At 51.7% G+C, this 20,894-nt stretch overlaps 1 protein-coding gene, 2 long non-coding RNA genes and 2 other non-coding genes across 11 annotated transcripts in view; 1 reads left to right on the top strand and 4 right to left on the bottom strand.

Annotated features, from left to right (window-relative positions):
* The window catches only part of LOC106728639, a 112,149-nt gene extending 107,585 nt beyond the window's left edge, over nt 1-4,564 (bottom strand). For 3 of the 4 annotated variants that reach the window (XR_004311629.1, XR_004311630.1, XR_004311631.1), the window contains exons 1-5: nt 4,469-4,564; nt 3,885-3,961; nt 3,358-3,419; nt 1,857-1,960; nt 1,615-1,729 (exon numbers count right to left, since the gene is read on the bottom strand). This is a non-coding gene — a long non-coding RNA (uncharacterized LOC106728639). Of the gene's footprint in view, nt 1-42; nt 413-1,614; nt 1,730-1,856; nt 1,961-3,357; nt 3,420-3,884; nt 3,962-4,468 lie in introns of those variants that run through there. The other variant, XR_001364897.2, reaches the window with a different exon arrangement.
* LOC116656876 lies at nt 2,100-2,183 on the bottom strand. The gene has a single exon (XR_004311881.1). It is a non-coding gene; the product is annotated as a small nucleolar RNA R38 (small nucleolar RNA).
* LOC116656875 lies at nt 3,500-3,574 on the bottom strand. The gene has a single exon (XR_004311880.1). It is a non-coding gene; the product is annotated as a small nucleolar RNA R38 (small nucleolar RNA).
* Nucleotides 4,565-4,651: 87 nt separating the features above from the next.
* LOC116656725 lies at nt 4,652-9,217 on the top strand. 2 transcript variants are annotated; one of them, XR_004311636.1, is made up of 2 exons: nt 4,652-4,695; nt 5,598-9,217. It is a non-coding gene; the product is annotated as an uncharacterized LOC116656725 (long non-coding RNA). The 2 variants fall into 2 exon arrangements; XR_004311635.1 differs by lacking the exon at nt 4,652-4,695 and adding an exon at nt 4,707-4,800.
* Nucleotides 9,218-9,352: 135 nt separating this feature from the next.
* PRCD (photoreceptor disc component) lies at nt 9,353-20,889 on the bottom strand. Of its 3 annotated transcripts, XR_004311634.1 has the most exons (5): nt 19,861-20,889; nt 18,029-18,097; nt 15,980-16,060; nt 15,476-15,580; nt 9,353-10,590 (listed from the first exon to the last, which is right to left on the bottom strand). XR_004311634.1 is itself a non-coding variant. In XM_006176446.3 (4 exons), the coding sequence occupies exons 1-3, from the start codon at nt 18,459-18,461 to the stop codon at nt 16,039-16,041; spliced, it is 165 nt and encodes a 54-aa protein (XP_006176508.1). In that variant the 5' UTR covers nt 18,462-18,720; the 3' UTR covers nt 9,353-15,580; nt 15,980-16,038. The 3 variants fall into 3 exon arrangements, 1 of the variants encoding a protein (XP_006176508.1); XR_004311633.1 differs by having other exon boundaries at nt 9,353-15,580; XM_006176446.3 differs by lacking the exon at nt 19,861-20,889 and adding an exon at nt 18,388-18,720 and having other exon boundaries at nt 9,353-15,580.
* Nucleotides 20,890-20,894: the final 5 nt, after the last annotated feature.

Raw genomic sequence — 20,894 nt, forward strand, 5'->3', positions numbered from 1 at the left:
GTGGGTCTCGATCTGAAATCCACAATGCTAAGTCAATTTTTAAAATTTTATTTCAAAGTTAAAGCCATGACACACTGACTTCATAGGAAATCCACTGATATTTTTCTAGGCTGAACACCTGTTTCCCCTCAGTCTCCCCCAACAGAACAAGTCCATGTTAACTACTTTCCTTTTCCAACCGTTGCTATCCCACCACTACGAGTTAGACCAAGATAACCTAAACCGTAGTGTTCTGAATGTTCTTCACTAACTGCCAAAGATTTTCTGGGAAAAACTTCAACTCTTTGTCTACCCTTGAAGATGAAGTCCAAAAAACTGTTAAATGATTCTCCTTTGGGGGTTTTATTTTATAAGCATGAGCAACTAGCACGGGGGATTGTGCTGATCCCATCTGACATCACTGGGAGACAACCTGTAAAACCAAAGAAGAATCATTTGATGCAACAGCTAAGTTATTCAAAATTTAAAGAAAAAACTAATTTAAAGGAAAAAAGGCAACCAGAGAGGAACTCATTCTAAGCAATCAATCATTAGGCTGTGTGTGTGGAAGGCACAATGAGATGGATTCAAATGTAGGCCTGTGGGTCCCAGATGACTCAGAGCCACAACTCCTTACAGGAGACAGTGCTCCCACGGGCAGAGTCTGGCAAGTGGCCAGTTCAGAGCAGGACATTTATGTTCAACCCCTCCTCTGGATGTAAAACTTTTAGGGTCAACCTACAGGTTGGCCTGAGTCCTGCAGAGTGGTCAAGTTCACTCAGAAGCAGACTACAACCGAGCAGGTAGACTCTGCCACTTGCTAATACATCTTTCACTTCAGGCTGTAAGCTGCTGGGACCAGCTTTCAGGCTCATTAAACCTCACCCTGAACAGCTTCTTTCGTCACTGAACAAGTATGTGACCTTACATATAAAGAGCTGCTGACACCCCCCCCCCCCGTTTCAACAGAAAAGAAAGGCAATCTGTGTCCACTTCTAGCCTGGCATTTAATCGGAACAAAGTCAGACACAGACACAGACACACACACACACCCCCCCCCTGCCGCCCAGCGCTACTCTGTTCTCTTGCTCACATGCCAGCCATGCCACACAGTCAGAGCTGGGCAAACCCAGGAGAGCTCCCTGGTGTGAACAAAGCACCCGAAAACCAAACCGCTGTGCTGGCGTCACGGTACCCCTTCTTTCCTGAATATCAGATTATGGTGCAGAGCCAAGAGATCATACAGTCCTCAAGTATTCTCACCGCCACAGCCGGCATACATCTATTCCAAAGAGCACATTCATTTTCTTGAAATATCTGACAAGCACTTTCATTCCACAATAAGTGCATAAACCAAATGCGGGCCACTTGCCCATTTCTGCCACCTCTCGTAGCTTGTGCCCCCAGAGCCATGAATCAAGGGGCCCAGTGACAGGGCAGTCACACCACTGGTTTTCAAGAGGGGTGATGCACTGGGGCTGGGGTCTCTGCAGGGTGTACACAATCCCTTTGGAGTTCATTTGATTTGATCCCTTACAAAGCCTGAACTTCTTTTTAAGAGCACAGGGCCAAACCCTTTAGCCTCAGAACAGATTTTTTCCCCTCAGTGGAGATTTTCAGACAGCGATAACTAACCATCACAGGCCTGTGGAGCTTCTTCAGCAAGATGGAAACAGAAAGCTTACAAACAGGAGTCATTTCACTTGCTTCAGGTAAAGCTGTTCAGTTCTGTCTCATGCACTGCAGACACCTAGCGGAGAAAATAGATTTATGTCAAAGTCTCCCTGCCTCTTAGCACAACCCTAAGGCTGGGGCAGGGGAAGCAAAAAGAACACTCCACCCAAGCCTGTTTCAAAAGTCTTCTCTATTACACGCACGAGAAAAATTCCGCCTGGGGTCCAGGGCAGCCGACATGGCACTGCTGCTAGTTAGTGTCTTCTGGAGCATCCTTTTGAGCCTCAGAAACAGGCTGAGACTGTACCTGGCAAGAGAAATTGCAAAGAAAAACCTATTCAGTAAGATACACACAGGCATCTCTCTGATAGCTCTCTTTTAACTCAGGCATTAAAAAGACAAATACGAAAACAGGCCTAAACTTTCTATAAAACAAACTTGGGAAACTGAGTCTCAGACATTCAAATTCTACACGGAAAGGCCTTTCTTTGCCTTCAGACAGGGATAACTTCAAATCATCACAGACTCAGCTCCCACCAGTCTGCCAGCCCACAGCACTGACATCCATAGCACATGCAAAGTATGTTTTCCTTGACAAATTCTGCTTTACTTCCCTTCTGGGAACTCATTCCATCTTGTCTGCTTCATTAGAATGTTCTTTCCCTCAAGGGCAAAAACTGTATCTACTGCCGAGTTGTACCCAGTATCCCAGATCTGACACACTGACAGTTCCTGTACTTTTCAAAGCCAGGCTCTCCCTCAGCACAAAGTGTCTAACAGTCAAGTATGGGGGATTCTAGTGTCTTTCTAGTGTCAGTAAAATGCCCCAGACACTGCAGATTACTCCTTTCAGCCAGCCCACTGAAGGCCAGCTGCACAAAGGGTACCTGATGCCCAGAGAAAACATCACACAAGATCATTTTTCCTTCCCTCTATGCTAAACGATCCTGCAGAGCAACCACATGGCTTTCAGTTCTGTAAGACAGAGGATTATAGATCTGCCCTGAGAGCTACTTAAAAATAGCCAGTAATAATCTTGCTGTAATAAAAATCCTTGAGCTGAAGGGAGCTCTATCACCTAATTGTTCCTCCACACCCACTCTTAAAATACCACGCAAGATTCTTGGGCTGCACTCCAGAGCCATCTCACCCCATCATGGCTGGAAGTGGGGTCCAGGGACATGTGTATATTGTAACACTATGTAAGTGTTTCTGATGCACAGCCACGTTTTTGAAAAGCACCACCCCTGTTCTACAAATGAATAAGGTGCTGGTGCGGTTATCTGGTAACGGCTGAGACTGGGGCCCAGATTTCTCAAGTTAGTCTAAAACAGGGTTTCAGCCTCAGCTCTGACATTCTGAGTGGATAGTTCTTTGCCATGGGGGCTGTCCTGTGCACTGTAGGAGACTTAGGGACACCCGCTGAATCCCAGCAGCATCCACTACCCCAAGAACCACCAGTCTAACTTAATAACTAGTCATGCAATTATATCTCAAAAAAATTAATAATGCCCCCCCATCCCTCAAAATCAACTGCCCATATTTTTATGGTTCTTAAAAAGGGCCTAGCAAAGAGAGTTCCATACTACTTCCCTTATCCGGGCAGTAATAATCCTGGAAGACCCACACATCTCCAAATCTAACAGACCAATACTTAAAGGGATCATAACCTATGCAATTCTGTGGAAGACCTAAAATTCTTACCGTTTATAAAAATTTCACCACAGAGATCTTTACACTCAAAGTCTGCAGCCAGCACCTTTAATCTAAAAGAGAAGTTTGAATAACACATTTTATTCTAACAATCTTAAGGTGTTTATTCTCAAGACTGATTATTTAAATAAAGTTGAGCCTCAGCAAGTTAGAACTCCTCACAGATGTCCTCTCAGACAGGGATAACTTGAAATCATCCTCAGCTCAACCAGTAACAAACATTTCTAGACCGAAGGCAACCACAACTCATTTTTCAAGTCTCACTTTTACCCCCGTAAGCAGGGACATCCATTTTGGTTTCAAACAGTGACACCTAGTGGCCCCAATTACAGTGGCACAGACCATCCCCATTTCTGGATTCTGGGTAGTACCCTAACTGGATCCACGTGTCAACATGGCTCCACAGAACTGAACTTCGGAATAGCGCGCGGAGGCCACACGTGATAGGCCTTCACAGAGTCTCGGCTTTTTCATTTCTGGTGCCCACCCAGGTCCTGCCTGCACCCTTTCTTACTCACTTCAGGGCTTTTCATTGCTTTTAAGCTTCAACTTGCAGGTCTGCTTCTCACTGTCTCTGCAGGTATCAAAGAAAAACCTGTGGGGAATAAAAACATAAGCACGTTAAGGGTCGTTGTAAAACTACTTTTGTTTCCAAACAGTCTACTATCCCACTGATGACTACCTGTAGAATTAAACACTGCTTGGGGCCGTCCTCCAGGAGGAAATATTTAGAGGTCAACACCCTTAATGTGAATTAAGACCTGCCCCGTGGAAAGGCCTGTGGGACTCGCAGGGCCGCTGGGCCCGCACGCTCAGCACACGGGTGGCTGTGAGGTGGAGGGGCTGCGCAGGCTGGAGGGACCTCTCTCCCCCAGGAGGGGCACCCCGAGACCGAAGGTGAGCTTGGGTTCTTTCCCCTCAAGAATAAAAGCTCGCGCCCTTCGTAAAGTGTTTTCTCATCCGTTACCTCAGCTAACCCTCCCAACTACTCTACTGTGGAAGACCGGGTATATCTTCGCCGTTTCGCCTCCGACGAAAGGGAGGCCAAGCATGCTCGCTCCCTGTCAAGGAAGACCCCGTTTTCCCACCTCCGCCTCCTTACCGCCGCCAAAGGCCCGAGGTTGCTGGCCGCATTCAGACCGGGCCGAAACCGCCATGACTCCCAACCGCGCAGCCAGTCTCGAAAAGAGGGTGGAGCTGCGCCTGCGCGCAAGTTTTCCCCGAGGTCTCGCCGGAGATCTCGCGATGTTGTGGAAAGGCTGATGGGAAATGTTGTCCCAACATCCGCCTTTCGCAGCGATTGCGTCCTAAACGCTACTCTGGAGCTGGGTAAGATGGTGGCCGCCACCAGGGACAGTAGAGAGCCCGGGGTGGGAGGCGTGCTCGGTAGAGAATCACGGCCGTCGGAAAACGAAGATGGTCGCTTCAGCCACGGTCATTTATCAATTGAGTGACTAGACTGTCTCTAGCCAAGACTGGGTTGAGGGTGGGGATCGCAGAAAGTTCGAGGCGGGCCTCACTGGGGTAGGGGGACGGGTGAGGAAACTGAGGCCCAGTCGGATTTTGTTGTTAATTGCTCTGCGGATTTTATTTGGGGGGCAGGGCGGGGTCATCTGGGGTGGTTGATTGTATTAGAGAAGGAGGGGAGACTCCTGGGGAATTGTGCGACGTCCAACTCAGCTGCTTTTGGTTGGTGCGAGGGCGGTGAGGAGCGGGCGACAGAGGGCGCCGGAGAGCGCGGGGCTGGGCCGGGCTGTTAATTACCCCCAAGTAGGGGGCGAACCCCGCAGCCACCGGGGTGGGGGTGCGGGGAGTGGCTTTAATTCCGAGAAAGAAAAATAATTAAAATGACGTGAAAAACAGAATAATTTAACACCCTCTGCTACTCCTGACTGTTATTTTTCAGACGACTACCCCAGCTTCGTTTTGAAATAATAAAAGGGTAAAAACAGCTGCTAGAGCCAGGGCCAGAATTTCCAACCATTTGGAAACCAGTTTAAATTTGCAAGACCATGAAGCTTTTTCTGCATTCCGCTTTCCCCATCTTCATCAGCCCTTTAGCGATGATCTCAGTGGCATTTAGTCTGGATTAAATTGTTCTGTGTACGGTGTTGTGTTGTGGGTACTTATTTTCAAGTTACCACTTTTGTTAATGTTTGCCTCTTCATTTGATTGTGAGCTCTTCAAGGCAGAAGTCTATTTTAATTTTTTTTCTCTTAATTTCCCCGCAGGGCCTCGTTAGTATTCCTCTGCCTCTGCTCACGGTAAGTACTAAACTAATCATTAACTCACTTAGCCATAGCTTCTGTCATTTGAAATTGACCCTTAAGTTTCTGGATCTTACCCTAAAGACAAATTATTTTGTATAATACCGAAATAAAGAATGGGTTCTCTCCCTGCAGACTAAATTCCTTTCATTTCAGACTCACAGAGGGAATTCTAACGGTAGAATTGGCCAAAAGCTGTTTGTGTGTGGGCAGGTGATTTGCTGCAGGCAAAACAACAATGCTAGCTAATACTTCAGAGCACTCACTATGTTGCATTCATGACTTGAGTACTTTGAGCGTATTACTTTGATCAATCCTCACCACCTCACCGTGATGCGCACTGCCCCCACCCCCATTTTACAGATGAGGAAACAAGCATTGAGAGATTATGGAATTTGCCCAAGTTCACACAGCTAGTAAACTGGTGGAGTCAGGGTTTGAACCCGGTCTGTAAAGCCTGTGCTTTTACCACTAAGTTATCCTGCACCATGTATATATATATATATAAATTGATCTGATATATATGGATTTTGGGTTTGGGACGGTCAAGGGGGAAGAAGGTTTTTGTGTGTTTGCTTGGGTGGTTAGGGAAGAAACTAGGGGAGGAATGATGGATACCTATTTCACTGTTTTCGAGCCACTTTATGGCAGGAAGAGTGAGGATGAGAGGCAGCAGGAGCTGATTTGTGAAAGGCTGTGAGGCTCTGGGCTCTAGCAGGGCTGCCTTGGGTCTCAGACCAGTTGCCAACCAGTGTGCAGTGAGGGCCATATATCACAGCTCGAGAGTGGCCACTGTGCTGTAGGCCACCGTGTAGCTCTCACATCTGACAGCACTTAATGGAACAGCAGCAGGCTCACAGGTGGGGGTGTCATGAACTGCTGGGCAGTGGCCAAGAGGTGGGGGCAAAATGCAGTGAAAGGTCTTGTGCCTGAGCACATGTCAGGTGCATCGTCTAGACAACCCAGACATAACTGGGAAAGACTTCGAAGAGTGCATCAGAATTCCTGAATGAGCAGGCTAGGGCTCAGAGCTGTGGAAGTGCTAATGTTATTGTGACTTCATTTGTACTCACTGCTGGTGAGGTCTAGGACATTTCAGTTTTACATTATTCAAGGCTGGTGTAGACCTGTAATTATTACACGGGAAGAGCCACACAGTCTAGTGATAAGTGATAGAAGAAGACCACAAGCTGACCAGGCAGGAGTCCCCAGGTCTGTTCAGGGACCTCGGCTCTGAGTGCAAAGGGGAAATCTGGTCAGCTGGCCTGCTGTGCTCAGGTGGTCAGCTCACTGAGTTCCATTCACTGATAGGATTTAAGACATGGTATTAAAACCCACATTAATAGAAAACAGAGTCTTTGGAATATCAAGGTTAATTTCTTATCCTAGAAAGGAATCTTTGATTTATTAATAAGAGCGTGAAGGACAGTAGGTATATCCCAAGCGATCGGCTGCTTACATCGGGAGCATTTGCACCTGGGATACAAAAGGAAGTTCACCTGTGGGGCAGGCACTCTTAGTGGCCACTCCCTCAGCTGTCCTTCCTCCATCTTGCACACAGAACAGAGCTACTGGGCAGCTGTGTGCTTCTGGAAGGCAAGCCCCTGCCCTGCCCTACCCTAAGGGGTGAACCTTGATTAGTCTGCACCAGACCAGATAGGAGAAATCTTTTCCCTTTGCCAGGAATTGTTTTAGGAAAGGGTCTACGGAGCAATTCTGCCAAGTTTGGGAAGGTTTTCTTGTTTTTAAAAACAATAGCCTCTCTTCTGGCTTTGGGACATCATGAAGTGATGCTGGAGACTGCCACAGCCACCTTGCCTCCGTGCAGCCTGATTCCAGGCAAGAGCCAAAGGTTTGCAGTGGCAGGACGAAGAAAATACCCTGCGTCCTTGAAGAGGCTTTTGAACTTCTAGAGTAACCAGTCCTGAAGCCCACCCCTCCACCCCCTTCAAACCTTTTGTTTGATTGAAACATGTATTTTTACATTTTAATATTTCTGAATGTGGGAGGCATCTTTTGAACAATGGTATGTTAGTTTCAGTGAAGTACAGGATGTGACATTGTAAAAGGAAGTCTTACTGTTTAAGCTGTTCTTAAGTTGGGTGTTCTGTTAGAATCAAAGTCAATCTAAATGATATGATCAACATTCTTCAAATCTTTTTTTTTTAATGACTGTTCCCTGGAAGAATGGGTCACAGCAAAATAAAGAAAATGAACCGTCATCAAATTACCTTTTTGCAAAAATAACAGCTAGTCTATAGTGTTTACTCAGTGCCAGGCACTGCTCTAAACACCTTTTTAAAAAAACCACTTTATGGTTGGAGATCTGATTGACATACAAAAAGCTGCACATACAGTGTAGAAACCTTGATGACTCTGAGCACCTGTGTTTTGCAAGCTCATTCGACTCTCACGGCAGCCCTATCATTATCCTCCCATTTTGCAAAGTACTGAAAGGTGAAAGTCATTAGTAAGTGGAAGCGCTGAGATCTGGACTGAGACAGTCTAGCTTCCAAACCTATGGTCTTAACCGCTGTTCTGGGTTTCCTGGAAAAATACGCTATGATGGTGGAACATGCTTTGCTAACTCCAGTGACTTTAATTCATCCAGCTATAAAACCCATTATAAAAGCATAAAGGATGTTCTTCCTTCGATTTCTCAGGACTGTGAAAGAGTGCCACAAATCCTGTTCAACAGAAATCTGGGACCACTGAACATAGCTTTAAATTCCTGGAGAAAAAGAGACAGAACAACAGGGACCCTATTTATTGAGAATAGATGACCTTGGGTTGTGGTGGATTCTTTCCTGTGTTGACCAGTAGCAGCCATTTCACTAGCCTGCTCTGCAGATCTGTTGCTTCTCATAAAATGATTGTTTAATGGGTTTTTTTTTTTAAGTGAATTTGAAAATGTATAATCCCTTTGACCTCCTCTGCTGTTTCTCGACAAGCTTCTCCTTCCCAGAAACCCCCACCTTCTCACAACTGCTGCATCACCTTTCCTCAGGCCGTTTGTTCCCTTTGCCTTAACATTTCCTTTCCCTCGTTCTCTATTCTGTGTAGCAAATCCCAGCTCCCACTTCAGTATCTCCTCAGTGAAGTCTTACCTGAGATGCTCTAACAGTCTGTCCTCTAGTTCTTTCCTCAGCGTTCCCCTGATACGCCGGTTTAGCACATGCTCTGCGACCAGGCGGACCTGGAGTCCTGTCCCAGCTCTGCTGACTCGAGCTGAGTAGCCCCAGGCAGATGCCTTCACCTGTCTCTAAGCCTCCTTACCTGCAACCGGAGGAGGAGGGGGCCCTTCCAAGCCTCGCAGGACAGTGGTAGGGTTGTGCATGCAAAGCACCTAGCACGGGCCTGGCACGAGGGAAGCTCTCCGTAAATGGAGCTCTTGTGTGAACAGACATACTTTTACTGCTCACTGTTTTGTGGTTATTTGTTTTCATGTCTGGCTTTTCCACTAGACTGTGAGCAAGACAAGAATCAAGTCTTCATTCTTGTGTTTTGTTTTATGTTTTAACTGTTTAAGTCATCTTTATTAAGGTGTAATTTACATTCAATAAAATGCATCCATTTAAAACGTACAGTGCAGTAGTCCAATAAATGTATACATCTTTGCAGCCACAGTCCCAGCAGGATATAGAACATTTTCATCACCCAGAGATCCCCTTCACACCCTTTTACAGTCAGTCTCCATCCAGCCCTGGCCCCAGGCAACCACTGATCTATAGATTAGTTTTGCCTGTTCTGGAATTTCATGTAGACAGAGTCATACAGTAGGTGCTCCTTTGTGTCTGGCTTCTCTCAAGTACCTGTGTTGTGGCTTTCATCAGTAGTTTGTTTCCTTTTTAATTACTGAATGTTATTCCATTGTATGAATATGCCACAATATTTTTACCCATTTGCATGTTGGTGGACATTTGGGGGTGTCCGGTTTGGAGCTGTGATTAATAAAGCTACTATGAACATTTTTGTGCAAATCGTTTTGTGGACATAAGTTTTCATTCCTCTTGGATAACTTCAGGGGAAACTGCCAGGCTGGTTTCCCAAGTGGTGGTGACACTTACACTCCCCCAGCAATGTCTCACAGGGTCGTACTTGCACCACACTCTCGCCAACGTCTGTTATGGTCAGTCTTTAATTTTAGCCATTCTGGTGGGTGTGTGATCATATCTCGATGTGGTTTTAATGTGCATTCTCCTGTTGACTATGATGTTGAGCATCTTTCTGTGTGTTTATTGGCCCTTTGTGTACTTTTTTTGTGAATGTCTATTAGAACCCTGCAATTTTATTGGCCTGTCGTCTTACAGAGTTGTCAGAGTTCTTTCTGTTTTCTGGATGCATGTTCTTTCTCAGATACTTGTTTGGGGGATGTTTTCTCCCAGTATTCCCGGTTCTGATGAAGTCCAGTTTATCCATTTTGCTTTTATAGTTCATGCTTCCTATATTTTGTTGAAAAGACTTTCCTTTCTCTGTTGAATCACCTTTGTCATGTCTGTCTTTCGATCCCGTTGATCTGTGTGTATGTCCTTAGGAATGTCGCACTGTCTTGAACTCTGATCACGTCTCTCACCTCAGTGAGACCACCATGGTCTGCGTGGCTTTCCCTCCCCACGCCACAGGCAGGGAACTATCTGAGGCAGTCATGAGGTCACTGTCCTGTGTGCTACCTGTTGTCAAGTGTCTGTTTCTCATATTTTGCTCAGTTTTCTTGTTGTTTATGACAGGAAGTCAATTAATTTCTGTATCCACAATGCATGGCGCACAGATACTCTGTAAATGTCTGTTGAGTGAGTAAGTCTTTGTTAGCACCTCCAGACACAGTCTGTCATAGTCTCACTGGATTCGGAGAGTCTGTGGGTCCCCCAGAGGTCATCTGGCCCATCCCCTTCATTTTAGTTGACAGTCTTTTCCTGAGGATGGTCATTAGTCCTTTACATCCTCAGCACCAGCCCACCTGGGTTCAACACATGCCTATTACATGGGGAAACTGGGGTCCAGAGAAGGAAAGGTCACGTGACCAGGCAGTGGCTGAGCTGGCAGAACCAGGCTTCCAGGCCCGAGACCTGTGTCTTGTACTGATTGGAAGGGCCGGCACTGTCTCTTTCATCGTTTTCTCAACACCGACCCCTAACCTGCGATTAGTATGTTGTAGGTTCCCCATAGGTGCTTGTTGAATAAATGAGCAAGTGAATAAATTAAATAATTTCTTTTAATGCTTAGTTCAGCTGGCTTCTGCATGTGCTATTAAACGGGCATGTGTGTTCACATAAGATGGGACTGGCCATTCCTACCCAGGCTCATAGGTCATAGTCATCAGTCACTCGTAATTTTCTCAGGCACCCTCTCGTTTTAGTCCCCACTAGGGGGCATGTGTATCCCACAGAGAGGGTCGGTAGTCCTTAGGTGCCTGGACTTGTTTCCAACTTAAGTCAGTGTATCCTTCTTGAAGCCACCTCCTTGGTCCCCATGCCCTGCACCCTCCCTCCTGCAAAAACAAGCAAAGAGCGCCTGCTCCTCCAGTTCCCTCTCCAGCTGGGCTGCTGGCTGCCGTCCTTTCCCTCCCAGGGGCTCTGCTCTGGTTGAAGGAGGCAGCAGTGTGGCAGTGGCAGTGGCTGTGAGTGATGGCCTCACTGTCATCCCTGCCAGTGGCCACTGCTTCCTCCCTGAAGGGGATGACAGATCCTGGAGAGGCAGCTCTCCTCACTCCCCTCAACTGGCAGGCAAGGACTGCCCTTTCGGGACCGAGAGTCTGGTCTACCATAGAACTGTGGGTTCCTGAGGAGAGCACATGAGTAACCCTGGCTAACCGTTCCTGGCCACCTGCAAAGGCACCTCCGGGGTGGGGCTACAGCTCTCCATCCTTGTGCCTGGAGGATGGTCACACTGCGACTTGCTCCCAGCTCCTTACTCTAGACGTAGGTCCTCCCTGCCGGGACAGCCTCACAGGCTTTGGGATCATGTTGCCCAGAAGCAGGTCCTGGCTTTGCTACCAGCTGCGAGTGACCTAGAGCAAGTTCTGTGAACTTCACTTTCCTCATTGGGTAAATGAGGTTAACAGCAGTTCCTGCTTCATAAATGAGACAATGCTTATAAATAAAGCTCTTGGGCCCTTTTTCGCTCCCTCCTCTTCTGAGACGGCCTGCACTCTGTCTGCGGATTGTGTACCTACTTTTACTTAAACCTGAGTGCCCAACTCCCACACTTCCTGGCCTTTCTCTTGCCTTACACTCAATGCAGTATGTATCTCTCTAAATAAATCTATCTTTACTCAAAAAAAACAAAAACAGAAACAAAGCTCTTGGCACAGTGCCTAGCACAGAGTAAGTGTTCGAGACCTATTAGCCATTATTAATAATATTAGTGGTATCCGTATCACTATATAAAGTAAATGTCGGTAGGAGCCACTTAGCTATTCTTCTGAGGCTCACAGAGAAGCATTACTACCTCCAGCTCAAGGTCTTGGGCTTTTCTTAACAGCGAGGCCGGTGCAGAGGGGCCCTGGAAGCCAGCGGGACCAGTTGAGTCCCCTATTCTTGTGCCATTGTGCCGGCCTCAGATCAGGCTCCACCCCCCCCCCCCAGGCTTGGACCTGGGCCTCTCCTCTGTGCCGCCCACCCAGGACTGTCCCTCCTGCAGACACTCAGTCACATGTGGGATGGGCGGGTACTCTCCCTGGCCGCCTCTGCACCCTGGGGTGATGGCAGGCGGCAGCAGCTGCTGCAGCTGCTTCCCTTGCTCCCCCTCCCCACCCCCACCGATCATTAGCTCTCTGGTCATGTCCCAGACTCCGGGAGAGACTGGCAGCAGCCCTGAGTCTCAGCCACAGAAGTAGCAGACGGCAGCACCTCCCTGCTCCTGGCTGCTGCCTTCGGCCACCCTGCAGCTTAGAGCAGCCTTTTCCCTGTCACTCAGGCTCCCACCAGCAGAGAGATTAGCATTCAGACGGAGAATGGAAAAACATCAGGGCAGCCACCTCCTGTCTTCTCTGGGAGCTGAGATTCATTCAGAGAAGCAGAGCCAGCTGGGGGAAGCTTTCCAGGCCAAGACCCTCCGCCCTCGGAGGTTGGGACAAGGTTCTAGGTACCCAGAAGCAACAGCACTGTGCTCTCACCCAGTATTACTGGGTGCTGGACCTTACTGTGTGCCCTCTCCCCAGCAGTTCCACCCTCTGCTGTCCTCTGATTTGCTTCAGAAGTGCCTATTGCCCAGCTGTGGTGTACGTGGGAAGACAGGTCAGGAAGGGCCATGAGGAGGAGGTGAGGGATGCTAGCTGTTCTGAACCTACTAACTGTTCAGAAATTACTAATTGTTCAGTAATTGATAGTTTGCAGACACAATCGCACTCGCTCACATATACTGAACACTTACTAAACGTGCTAAGCACTTGACACACAGCACCTAACATTAACCCTACAGCAGTGCTGTGAGATAGGTTCACTGCTATCTCCATCTTACAGATGAGGAAACTGAGGCCCAGAGATGTTCAGTAACCTACCCAAGGCCACAGAGGTAGGAAGTGGTGGTGGAGTCAAGATTTAAACCCAGCACTCTGGACTCCTTGCTCTTAGACTCTTTATCATTATTTCGTAACAGCCCACACCCCAGACCAGGAGTGACCCAGCTCTGCGCCTCAGCCCTGTCTCTCGAGTTGCCCTTAATCCCCTCCCTCCTACCATGGCCAGTCTACCAAGCCCCTGAACTTCCTGCTCCCACTTCTAGGCAGCGGCTCTTTCCAAGGACATGGGAGGGGAGAAGGACTCAGCCTCTTGGGAACATTGGGTTCACCCCCGCCATGGGCTTCACACCAAACGCTGTGACGGGAGACAGTGGACCGAGGACGGGGCCCCGGTCCCAGGCAGCCTTCTGTAGAGGAGCTCCAGGCCGAGGGTGGCAACTCTGCAGTAGGAGCTGCAAATGTGCAGACTGTGCAGAGAGCCCAGGGGTGGGAGAGCCCTGAGAATAAGAGGCGAGCGTGGGCCGGGTGTGGGGAAGGTGTAAACACAATCTGCTCCCACCAGAGCCAGCCTGCTCCCTGGTGGGGAGAGCCCCTCCCGCCCAGCCCACATGGCACCCCAGCTGCCAGGGCCCGGCAGACACATCCCCCCACCTCCAGCAGCCCCTTCCTCTCACTTTCCCTCCCTTCTCCTGGAACCAATCCCCAGAGGAGACTTCATCTCCTGGGCAGGCTCTTCGAACTGGGCTGCAAAGGGGTGTCACTTTGTGGATGTGCGTCTGGGCTGTGAGCCAGCCCTAGTGCAGCTCGGCGACCTTGGTCTGACAGTTCCTCAGACCAGCGGAAGGAGACAGGCAACTTGGAAATGGCAGACAGCAGAAGCAAGGATGAAGTGACAGGAACACGGCAAGTGGATTAGAGAATGGAAGCAAGATAGGATCAGGGAACACAGACTGGGTCCCGGGAACAGTGCCCTCTGGCCCTCTGCCTGAGAGACCTGTCATCAGGAAGGCTGATGCCTCCCCGGAGAAAGGCAGGCTGACGGGAGCTGAGACAGGTGGTCATGAACTCATGGCCTGTGTCAAGTGGGCAGTGCGGCTCTGATTTGGTTCCAGCACAGAGCTCCTTCCCCTGGTGCGACCCTTCCCCTGCCTCCACCCTGCCCTACTTTTAGAGGCTCCCACAGAACTGCCAGACTCCCTGCAGTCTGAGCAGCCCCTCCCCGGCAGCCCGTGCCTCCTCCTCCCTGTCACTCAGTGGGTTCCCCTAGTCTGCTGCGTCTCACCCTTTCCTGCTGTCTGGAGAACAACTCCATCTCCTCTGGCCTGAAAGTCAGGGGCCGGGGCCAGAGGGGCAGAGGCCCACCCCACTGCGGGGGCAGTCGGGGCTGGATGGGGAGGAGAGATGCACGTGGCGGTGAGGCTGGAGGGCTTAGAACATGAATGGCCACGAGGCAGCCAGCAGCAGCTGCCTGCAGGGTCTGCGCCTGGATCGCAGGGAGCAGAAGCAGAAATCTGCTTTTATCTCTGCTTAGGATTGGGCAGGATTGTAAAGAGAGAGAAATGGCAGAGCAGCTGGGGGCAGAGGGAGGCCACCGCCACCGCCACCGTTACTGAGCAGTCAGCAGATTGACAAAAACAAGTGTCATGTTTTCTCCCTTCCCACATGCTACTGCCCATTTGGAACACAGGCACATGTGCACACTCACACACACCCAGAAAACACACTCCGAGGACATGCTGTGGGCTTCCATCCAGCTGCAGGCAGACATGTCACAAACCCAACTGGCATTTCCTACTGATCATTTCAGTAGAGCAGCCAGGGACAGGGTGAGCTCTGGGGCCCGGGAGAGGCAAATGTCATAGGAAGTGAGAGCCACCATCATCAGCCGACAGCACACAGCCCTGGACCAGCTGAGCTGCTGGAGACAGGCAGCCAGGCCGGTGAAACCGCCTCTGCTGAGCGGCTGCAGGCTTCCCGGTGGCTGGGGAGGGGGCGGTGCTGTGGGGGTGAAGAGTGTGGGGCTCTGCCACCTCCATATGAGCCAGGGGTCCCCCACTTCCTAGACTCTGTGTTTCTGCATGCCTAAACTGTGGGTAACAGCGTCACCAGCCCCTGTGGGTTATTGTGAGGGCCAGAGTAGAGGGTGAATGGGGCTGCCCCTCAGCACGAGTCTTCCCGCCTCTAACCTAGGCGGCTGGGGTGACCCCAGAGTTACACAGGGGACCCCATGGAGACCCCCTCTCTGGGCCTCCTCAGAGGAAGGGAGCCCGTCCCAGAGCTCAAGCACCTGGGCCTCTCCCACCTGCCCGGCCAGGAGCCACCCCAGCCAGGGCCTCAGCAGAAGTGCAGCCCGGCAGGTCCCAGGGTCCAAAGGGGAGTCTACCTTCTCGACAGCTGCTTGTCCCCGTCCCTGTCCCCATCCTCCCTCCTGCAGCTGCTGCTTCCACCACAGCGTCCTTCAGGGGTAGCAGGCAAACCAGGACTTGAGCTGAAAAAGAAAACCAAGCCAGGTCAGCTCTTCCTCCCATCCCAGAGCGGGGCCTTGGATTTCAGAGTTGGATGGTTCAAAGCACCGCTCCCCCTGAGAAGCCCTCCAGCACAGCCCTCAGGCCCTGAGCGTGACCACCACCTCAACCCCAGGCCTAGAATATACCGTTGAGATCACACATAGTTCTCTTAAAACTAACCCTTGCCGCATGGCCTGGAACATAACGGGCTCGAGGCAGGAGCAATGGAAGCAGTCCACCCCCTACCCTTGACCTTCATCGTGATCGAGACCACACTGCTGAAGAGGCCTCTCCGCTCCCATGTGGCCAGGACTTGCATATTCTTCCTTCCTTGACCCCAGCCCTGCCCTCCGCCCTCCAGGCTCCAGACCCTGCCCTACCTGCCTTGGCCAGCTGATCTCAGGCCCTGGGGCTGAGCCCCACCTGAGGAGGTGAGGGCTTACTTCAGAGGCTCTTTTTCCCTAAGGAGGAAAATATGAGTCAGAGGGTTGGAGGGGATGACCTTCCCATGTTTCCAGCCCTCCTCCCCTCCCACCCCCAAACCTAGTGATTCACCCCACTACTAAGGAGCGGGAGCCTGTTGGAATTTGTGACTGGGGAATTGGAGAGCAGAAATTTCACACCCTGGGCCAGCCCTCCATGGCAGCCAGCCGCCATCAGCAGGAGGTGTTACAGGTTAGACCAATTTTTCCAATTAACTGGGTCCCAAAGAGTTAATAGGCAACCGCTTCCTTCTGGCAAGGCCACACCAGACCAGCCTGGCCAGATGGTCCCAGGTTTGACCTTTCCTCTCCTGACAGGAGGTCCAGGCTCATTTCATGTGGAGGAGATGGACTGTCTGCAGTCAGGGACCCGTCAGTCCCCCATCAGCCACAAATTGGGTAGGGGACCTTGAGCAAGTCATCTGCAGCTCCCTGTCCCTTGGTTCCCTGCACCCTTAACAAGACATGAAAACATCTGAACTGCCAAACCTCTGGGGCCACTGAGGCTTCCGAGTGAGTGCGTGTGTGAGATACCTCTAGGGAAGAAGAGAGCACTGATCACAGAGCAAGCGAAGGGTGAGCGTTCACCCAACAGTTGCTCTGTGCTCAGTGCTTTACAATAATTCTCTCATTTTAACCTCACAAAAGCCTCATAATCACTGTTATTAATCCCAGTTTACCTGTAAATAAAAGGGTTGCATAATTTGCCCACGGTCTCTCAGTAAGAGAGGAGGTAGGATTTCAACTCAGGTTGCCCCACTCCAGGCCCAAACAAACTCAACAGTGAGGACCGGTCAGCATCTGAGGGCCTCCTGTGTGTCACCCGTTCCACCAGTGGTAGTAACTGGGCACCGTTGTGACACCTCAGCTAGCCTAGGTGTCAAGGAAGCACATCACAGAAACAACTGTTTCCCACACAGGCCCTGGGCTTCCCGGGGCCTTCTGTCATTCTGAACCTGGGGGGATCCAAGGACTGAGAAATCAGGGCAGAGACGGAAAGACTCAAGTTCCCTCAGCTCGCCAGCCTCACGTATCTAAGGGGCCCGCTGCAGGCACTGTCCACACCCTGAAAGAGACAGGAGGCACACAGGCCTCCCTCCAGGGGCCCTGGAGCAAGGAGGTCGCGCTCTGTTCCACTAGCAGTGAGAGAAGCGGTGCCGGGGGCTAGAAGATGCTCCCACAGCACAGCAGCCGCTCTTCACACAGCTTTCCCACACTCAGTGGGCCCACAGGCACAAAAGAACGTCCCCAACAGTCTGTTCTTAGTAAGTGTGTATTGATTTTTCAGTGTTCTGTTGGGCTTAGAGCCCCTATTAGCAAAGGGCACTAGTCACCCAGGGAAGGAAAAGTCCAGAAGTTCCCCCAAACTTCCCCCTTTGTAAAGGCCACATGGCTTCAGCCTAGGAAGAGTTAACTTTCTGGCCACTGGAGACAGCGTCCTGCCCGCAGGGGCTGCCTGGCCAATGACACTCAGTGCTGATGATGTCATGCGCCTCCTGCGCCTTCTATTGGGGACTGGACAGCGAATCCTGCTGGAGGCTCCGGCAGTGGAGCTGCTGAGGCTGGGTGGGGGCAGCGGGAGAGGGAGGGGGAAGGGAAGGCAAGCAAAGTGATGCCGAGCTGCCTCTGCCTCATCCCTCTCTCCACTAACCACCCCCTCCGCACCTTCCTACAGAAGGGACCCTGGGGACCACCCTGCTCGGACCAAAGGCAGAGCAGCTTTGGTCCAGAGGAGAGGCTGGGGACTCCCATTCCCAAATGAAGAAAACAGACATTGAGCCTGCCCACTAGGCATCTAGGGAACAGGGTAGCGGGGCGAGGGGCCAGCCTGGAACGCGTGCACACACACACCCATGTACATCCCCAAGCCCAGACAAGGGCAGGGAACACCGGCAGCTTCCATAGCAGCACCCTCCCTCCTCCACCCCAGGCTCTCTTCTGCCTTACCTGCCTGAGGACTGGCAGTCTTTTTCCATGCTGGCGCCTGTAACTGCCCCATCTACTCCACTGGGCTCTCTATGGGGGGAAAGAAGAGGCAGGCAGAGCTGTGGGTAGCACCCAGACCCCAGACCCCTCTCGCTTCTCTGCAAGACCTGAGCCACGATGGGCTGTGGGACTGGAGGCTGTGGCCAGTGTCTTCGAAGGGCTCCGAGTTCCCCCTACTCTGAGGGAGCCTCTTAGGGATCCCTGGCAAATCCCTCCCAGCCTCCTGGAGCCCAGGCAGTCCCTGACAGCCTTCCGCTCAGCTGTAACCCAGCCCAGTGGTTTGTCCCCCGCCCAAGTCCATGGCCCAGTCAGTTTCTCACGGTTGGACCCGGTTGGCGAATCGGCGGCGCCAGAGCATGGCCAAGGTGCTGAGCAGGAAGAGGGTGGTGCACATGGCTCAGTTGCCCCATCCCCTCCCAGCCCGAGTCTGCAGAAGAAGGCCAAGATGGCCCCTGCCAGCCCTCATGAGCCGCTGCTGCCCATCCTGAGGTTTCTGCTGGTGATGGATTAGGAGGCTCAAGCTGATTAGTGGGGTCAGTAGACCCGACCTTGTGAAGACCGATTAACCTCACTGGGCCCGGGGTGTCCCCCGGTTGGCAGGGTGAATCCACTTCTGTCTGTTCTGGATGTACATATGACTAAGCCCTGGGCCTGGCCCTCAAAGGGCTTATAGTCTAGACAGACGCACTGTCAAGTGAAACAAATGACCGCAACAGAGAGACTCAGGGAATGAGCAGCGCCAAGAGAGCAGCTGGGGAGTTGCGAGCACCAGAGGAGGCTTTAGAGAGGAGCTGGGGCATCTGAATTTGCAGGGCTCAAGGAAGGATGGGCCCCCAGACAGAAGTCTCTGCCAGGGCCACAGGCGTGAAAGCGCAGGGCATGTCCGACAACCGGAGGTTGAGTGTTGGTGGAGCAGTGATGTCACAGGGGAGGCATTGGGAAGGGAGGAGCAGAGGGGAAGATAGACGATGAAGCCAGAAAGACTTCACGTGGTTCACGTCTAACCTCTGGACAATCCTCTCCAAATGTTTCTGATGACATACCCTCTTCAGTGAAAAGCAGAATTGAAGTGTGCCCTCATGAAGTAGATATAAGCATCCACTTATAAATTATATACTACATTACTGTGCAAATACAGCCCCACAGCAGAGACACACATAAAATTTGCAAAGGACTAGATAATAAGGTTTCTCCTATTTTCTGTCCATATCCCAGTGGGACCTCTTGGGCAGCCACTTGGAAAGGCCACTGCATTGGCTCTGGGAAGCTATCAGAGGAGTTTAATGAGGGGACCTAGCACAGCCTGCTTGGTCTTGGCCCAGGCAGCATGCGGAGCACAGACCAAAAGCGAGGATATGGGTCTGAGAGTGGTGGAAGAGACTAAGCCCACCCACTTTCCTCATCCCTCTCCAAGACCCCCAGAAGAGGGCATTAGATTTTCCTTCCCTCAAGTGAGATCTCAGTGCCAAGAGGCCTCCTGCCAAGATTCCAGTAAAGTACCTGAACCCTGGGCTCCAGCAAGGGCCGGGGCTGAGGCTGTGCCTCGAATCTCGGCTTTGGAATACGAAGTTTTAAATAAACACATAAAACAAAGCTGAAGAGGAGAGCCACCACTCTTGCAATACTTGACACACTGGACACAGACTTGAAAAAGGCAGGGTCACCAGGGAGTCTTAGGGAGAACTGGACACACCCCACACCCCCATCACCTGTTTCAGATGCTTGCAGCCCCCACCCCCACCCCTTCTAGCCTCAGGCTTCAACTGGAAGTCAGAGGTGGGACCTGGCCATACCTGGACTCAGCAGCTTCTTGCAGGATGGGGACCTGGTGGCTCTCAGTAGCATAGTCCCCCAGCTCTGGTCCAGTCACACTCACACCTCCCTGAGCAGGACCGCCAGGACAAGAATTTGCCTCCTTCACCCACAGAAACTGTCTCTAATCCCCACCTTAGTGGCTGGGATGTCTCCAGCAGCCTGGGCCTCCCCAAGACTTCTTGACCCCCCCCCCCCTTCAGTTCTGCTTTGGCCGTCCAGGCTGCCTCTCCTTTGGACTTTGCTTCCCCCAGGGCAGGAATTAAGGGCAGCGCCAGGTTTTGGCCTGCTTGTGTAATTAATAAGCCACCCAGGGCCTTCTTTCTGACGCCATGTGAGTGCACCAAGGGGGAGGGGTGCTGGCGGGAAGGAAATGAGAGGGCCAGGCCTCTGGTGCTTAAATTCGACAGCCGCCTTCCATCCCCTCAGCGGTGGATTCCTGTAAGGTATTGGAACACGGAGATAACCCCAGTCCTAAACCCTCCAGAGTCTGGGGTCCGGAGCTCTGGGGGTGGCGCCGCAGCCTCCCGCGGCTGGCTCAGGAGAGGCCGGAAAAGAGCGGGAGCTCAGCTCCGACAGCTGGCCGCCCGAGGGGCTCGTGTCCGCCCCCTCGGGCCGGCGGCCACGCCGCAAATGCCTGGGAGTGTTTGACTTTGAGTCAGTTCCCCGCCGCAGGAAGGGTGCACACAGGCACACGCCCCGACGCCGCCCCGCAGAGTGAGCAGGGACCCGCTGCCCCCACCCCGCACCCGCACCCGCACCCGCACCCGCACCCACACCCGCCGCGGCGCACTCCTGTGCCGCCCGCGAGGCCCCGCGCCGCGTGACCGCCCCCTCCTGCCGAGACCCCCCTCGCCAGGGCACCCGCCACACCTTACGCCCCAGCCCCGCCCGGCAGTCAAACTCTGCGGTGGCCTGGAGGGCAGGGGGGCGGCCGCCGCGTCGCCCCCACCCCGCCCAGCCTTCACCTTGCCGGAACTGGCTCACGGGCACGGGGTTGGGGGTTTGAAGCGGA

Source organism: Camelus ferus, chromosome 16 (assembly GCF_009834535.1).
Source record: "Camelus ferus isolate YT-003-E chromosome 16, BCGSAC_Cfer_1.0, whole genome shotgun sequence".
Classification (NCBI taxonomy): Eukaryota; Metazoa; Chordata; class Mammalia; order Artiodactyla; family Camelidae; genus Camelus; species Camelus ferus.